The sequence below is a fragment of the Rhodamnia argentea genome, chromosome 11 (assembly GCF_020921035.1).
Source record: "Rhodamnia argentea isolate NSW1041297 chromosome 11, ASM2092103v1, whole genome shotgun sequence".
Taxonomy (NCBI): domain Eukaryota; kingdom Viridiplantae; phylum Streptophyta; class Magnoliopsida; order Myrtales; family Myrtaceae; genus Rhodamnia; species Rhodamnia argentea.
The window spans coordinates 23637146-23642845 of NC_063160.1; the positions used below are offsets into that span (position 1 = coordinate 23637146).

At 39.1% G+C, this 5700-nt stretch overlaps 1 protein-coding gene across 1 annotated transcript; it reads right to left on the minus strand.

The window, feature by feature from the left end:
- Positions 1–311: 311 nt before the first annotated feature.
- LOC115751142 (cyclin-dependent protein kinase inhibitor SMR6-like) lies at positions 312–1223 on the minus strand. The gene has a single exon (XM_030688888.2). The coding sequence runs from the start codon at positions 915–917 to the stop codon at positions 576–578; it is 342 nt and encodes a 113-aa protein (XP_030544748.1). The 5' UTR covers positions 918–1223; the 3' UTR covers positions 312–575.
- Between the last annotated feature and the right edge of the window lie 4477 nt (positions 1224–5700).

A 5700-nucleotide genomic window follows, 5' to 3' on the forward strand; every position in this document is an offset into this window, starting at 1 on the left:
TTATTATTGAATCAATAGATGCATATGCTTCATGGTAAGTTCGGTCTCTCCAATTTTTTTTTTGACAAACGAATCATCAGCCCAATTTGTTAATTTCTACTTACTCAACCATTATGTAAAACTTTCTGAGAGACATTTATGTACGAGGATGAAATTTCGGAATAGTCGAGAACAAACGTACGAAACAGAAGCATCCACGGACCTTCAACGTTCAGACCACTCTTTTGTTTCGTTTTTCTGTGTATGGGAAGGGTAAAGACATCCACAATCCAAAATAAGAAAATAAAAATAAGAGGAAAGACCCACGAAAATTAAGCAAGCAACCCAAGAATTTTGATGAAAAACAAACTTGTCAACTGAAAAGAAAAGAAAAAATCAATACAAACTATCTCACGAAGTCATCATGACGTAATAAATCTATAGTACACCGTCAGCTTCTCTTAAGAGAGGAGATTAGAAAGACAAAGGAACAATCAATAGAAACTCATGACAAAAATATCAGGTAAAAAAAAAAAAAAGAACTGCTTCATCCTGAAAATTAACCAAAACTACTTTCTTCTTCTTCTTCTTCTTCTTCAGTTTGTCCTCTCAACATGGCGCTTGAACACTGATTCCAAATCGGGAGGGTTGAAGAACTCTCTGACGCCATTAAAATGACACCTCGACGACGATGGCCGCCTCTTTCTCGGGGCGGGCGGGCACTGCAGTTTCTCGGGTATCCTGGATTCTTTCGACGTCGGTGTCGTCGAGGGCGTCTCTCTCTCTTCCTCGTCCGCGTCGTCTCTGTTCGTCCTGGGCTTCGGCTCGGTGCTCACGGGCTTGAGCGAGGCTCGTATGGAGATTCCGGCGATCACCCACTTTCTGCTTCCTTCGGATTCTAGGCATGCGCCCACTTGTGGCTTCTCCGAGAAACCCATGATCTTCAGCGGGGAAAGAAAGAAATAGAAGAAAGCCCGAGAAAAAAAAAAAAAAGGCTCTCTCTTTTCCTTTCGAGCGTAGAGCAGGGGAAGAACAGAGCAAGCACAAAGTGAAGCAAAAGACGGAATTTTTTTTGGTAATTCGGGAATCAGAACAAAATGGAGAAGCTGGAGGGCTCGGAGAGGAGGAGGAGGAATAAGAGAAAAGGGTTTTGGCGAGCGAGAGAGAAAAAGAGAGGCAGAGACAGAGACAGAGAGATCGTGTGTGAAAATGAGAAAGAGCTTACCAAGGAGAGAAAGAGAGAGATTATATAATGTAGACTTTGACGGTGTGAAGTGAACAGTGAAGGAAAGAGAGTGCCCGTGGCCGTGAGAATTGGGGGTGATGCTTTGCATTTGTTTATTTTTCTAATGTCATTTGAACACACTTGAGGAAAAAAAAAATTTACTTTCTCTTGTGTTTTGACATTTTTGCATACCCATTACAGATTTGTCAAAAATGAAAAGGTAATGTAAATTCTAAAATATGATAAAATTTATTTAAGAAAATAGGCGTCGAAATTTATTTACATGAGAGTATTTTAGGTTCGAATAAAAATGAAAAATTAACGAGAAAATTCAATACAAAAAGGCACAAATTTTTATTGCTCTCGTTGACGAGAAATTCTCATCCTGGCCAATTAAGAGAGAGGATAAAAGAATTTCTGGCCAAAAAGAGAGAGAGAGAATAAGATGTAATTTTTGTGGCCAAAGGGGGAGGAATTTATGTAGGAGAAAAATAAAAGGAAAATGAGTTTTGTTGGGAGGGGGCTGCCCGGGGATTTCACGGGCAGGAAGAAGCGAGAAACCGAGTGAAGGGGGAGGGTTTTTTTTGGCGCGAAAGGGGCTTCGGTTTGGGCTTGCAACGGCTCTTTTTCCCGCGCTTTGACGAAATCTTTCGCCCAATTACCCATTTTGCCCCCCCTTCTTTTGGGTTCCCTTTCCGATTTCCCCTCTCTGACATTATTTCCCTCGGGCTCTCTGCTTTTATCTATTTTGGGGAAGTGGGGGTGATGCCAGTCCGGGCCCAATCACCCCGGGCACAAACCCGAGAAATAAAAAAACGCATTTGACATTGTCCCACCAATTTTACCTCCCTAAGGAAAAAAGAAAATCATATCACTTCTTTTTTGTAATTTTCTCGTGCCTAATTTAAATGGAACACGGTGCAAGCGCCGCCGACACACTTCCTATGCATGTTAAATGATCCATAGTTCGATTTAAAAAAAATGGATCGTGACACAAATGGTCTCCGAACTTTGATACAATGTGTAATGTTATCCCCGAATTTTTAATTTGATCAATATGGTTGATGAACTTTAGCCCAACGTGCAATGTGATCCCTAAACTTTTGATTTGATCAATTGGTCCCTGAATTTTTGAAATTCTTCGACTTAATTTTTGAAATATAAGAAAATGTTAAACGAAGGCCTTCCGCTAATTCAAGTCTAGGGACAACTTTGTACATTTACTTATAGTTTAGCTACTAAGTTGGACATGTTCAAAAAGTTTGAGGATCACATTGTACAAATTGAAAGTTCATGGACCGCGATGTACATTGAGCTAAAGTTCATAGACCATATTGACACATTACATATTGGACCAAAGTTTATGAAACATTTGTGTCATATCCCATTCCAAAACATCGATTACGGACTATAGGTGAAAAGCGTTGTGCTGGAAATTAAGATTTTCTATTTGATTTTGGGATAAGTACAATAGACGTCCGCAAGAGTGCGATTGAATTGTAAAAATTTTAGAAAGTGTAATCAAGTCATAAATTTTGTCAAATTTGTACAATCAAGTCTTTCGGTTAACTTCGTCCAATTTGACTAACGGAAAATACTGCCGTGATTTTTATTGTTATTTTATCTCCCATGTGTGTTGTCCTACGTGGCGTTAAGGTTAACTAAAGCATTAAAACCATGTGGTTTTGATTGGAATCCTCATTTTTATGCCAAATTTTAATTATAAAAAAAATTCAATAGTTCTTTTTTACAAAAAAGACAAATTTAAAAAACACAAAAAAAAAAAGAAGGGAAAAAAAACCATCGGCGGAAGAAGGACTACGCAATCGTCCGCCTGTATTTTTTTAAAAAACTTTTAGCTTTTTATTTTTAATCAAATTTAACGAAAATTTATGTTAAAATTTGAGATTTCGTCCCAAATGATGTCATTTAGTGCTTTAGTTAACCTTAGTGCCTCGTAAGATGCCAAGTAGGAAATAAAAATAATATAATAGCCACGTCAATATTCTCTGTTAGCTAAGTTTGACGGGATTTGATCACACAAATTTGACAAGTTTTAAGATTTAATTGCACTCGTTGAAAGTTTTACGACTCAATCGCACTTTGACAACAAATTTTAGAACTTCTGCTGCACTTATCCCTTTGATTATTTAACAAGTGTGTGCGGACAAATTCTTCTTTCATCCTTTTCTGAGGGATGAATGTACCATTGCATCTAAATTTCTTTAATCTTTATCGCGGTTCCCTTCTTCAACGACCCTGCGAGAATGCCAGTGACTGTTGTACATTGAGCTAAGTTATACATGTGGACAGTATTATAACGACATTTCGTACTAGTTCTGATTTTCACATTCGAAGTTCTAGCATTCTTCTTCTAAAAATAATTTTTCTAGCATACCTCGTCCTTAAAATCTTTGCCAGATATTTTATCCATCTAGGAATGCAAGTTTTCTTAAAAAAAAAAAAAAAACTAGCCTGGTTATTCTGCAATTCATTTTCAGCTGTTTCTTGATCTGACTTGAAATGAGATGATGGATTTTATCATCGTCCACCGTCCACCGCTCTTGCTATGTCAAATCCCTAGCAGCAAATGGACCTAAAGGCAGGACGTGAACCACGACCGTATCTGACGGGCGCACGTGAATTTACACATAGCATCTCAAAAACAATATGAAAAGAACAAAACTATATGTAAATTATTTATATACAGACAATAAGATAAAATGGCTTGCGATAAGGATTTGATGAAATCTGAAAAACTGTTCAAAAAGTTGTAAACTCGTTGCACTTTTGTCAGTTCAATCCCAAATCTTTTAATTTTACCAATCGAATCATAAATAGTTTTTGTGTTTTGCCAATTGAATCTACGCAACCAATTTTGACTAAAAATCGCTGACGTGGACGCCAACTGTCTTATGTGACACGACCGACGCCGACATGCATAATTTTTTTAATATTTTTGTGAATTATTTATTTATTATTCCTTATTTTCTTCTATTTCATTCTTTACTTTTTTCATTTTTTTTCCTTATCCCCTTTTCCCTCCGCCGGCCACGTCCGGCCTCATTGATGGCCGACGGAGGTCGTCCGTCTCAAGCGAGAGCCGCCCTCTTTGGCCTCTCCGACAAAAGGAAAAATGGAAAATTTAAAAATATAGAAAATAGAAAAAAAGAAATAGAGAAATAAAGTAAAGAAGGAAAATAAAATAAAAAAATAAAAAATAATTATAAATAATCCATTTCAGCACCGGCCTCGCCACGTAAGACTGCTGGCGTCCACATCTTTGTCAGCGATTTTCGGGTAAAATTGACTGAACGAACTCAGTTGGTAAAACGTAAAAATGGTTAGAATTCGATTAGAAAAATAAAAGAAATTTAGGCTTAAATTTACGAAAGTGTGACGGATTTAGAGTTTTTTGGACAAATTTCGTGAGCAAATCTCGTGCTACAATTTAGATAGCAGACTGTAAGCTGAGCGAAAAAGCACTATCGATTGGCCATCGGGCGTCGGGGATACTCCCACCGGCTCAATCATTGATCTGCATGAGGCCGCATTGAACGGCACCATTCAATGTCCCAAACTCCGCAAACTGGTCCAAGCTGGAAATACACCCTTTTCCTTCTTTTCAAGGAAAAATGGAACGCGGTTTTAGAGCCACAACAATACGTGGCTCTAAACAAAAGAAGAAAATCTGGCAATAATCGAAGTGAATGAACGGAAGTCGATATCGAGAAATTGACTGAATTGGGTGTTTGCGAATCAAGAAATGCGAGAACCTGGTTCGTTTCCGACGCAGACAAAACTCTTAGAGATTAAAGGCAACGAACCTTTCGAATTTTTCAATTCGCAGACGCTAGTCCCGTTGCATATTGTCCATTTAGGGTTGGACCAAAAGAATTAATCTGGTATGGTAATGCTATTGCTATTTGATTGTTTTTCGGCCAAAAGAAAATGTGTACGGAGGAAACGCAATAGAAAAAGAATATTCTCAAGAAGACGACCGTGCAACGTCACGCATTGACAAATGACGAAAGCATTAACTGGCCGCCCTTGGCGGTCTTGCCTTGCTCGGATGGCGGCATTCGTCGCCGACCACGACCGTCCAATGAGGAGAGTAGAACCACGAAATGAGCGCTGACATATTGCCACGTAGATAATGCGACCATCTCTCTCTGTATTTTTTTTTTTTTTTTGGGCGGGGGTGTGGATCAAGGGTTTTTTTCCAATTTAATTTTTTTAAAAATAATATTTACAAAAATATTTTTTAAAAATAAATATTAACGGATTTGGGCCTAGCTCGGCGGTTGGGCTGCCGAGCGAGAGGTCCGCTTCGGCAGCCTAACCGCCGAGCAAGGCTTGCTCGGCGCACTGGCCGCCGAGCGGCCGGCCCGGTGGGCCGGCTTGGCGCTCAGCGGAGCCAACCGCCGAAGCGACCCACTTGCTCGGCTAGGTTGGGCTGCCGAGCAAGCCCATCTCCTTTTTTTTTTTTTTTTATA

Excerpts from the sequence above, each read along its gene's own strand:
- LOC115751142 (XM_030688888.2), bottom strand. The coding sequence starts at position 917 with ATGGGTTTCTCGGAGAAGCCACAAGTGGGCGCATGCCTAGAATCCGAA.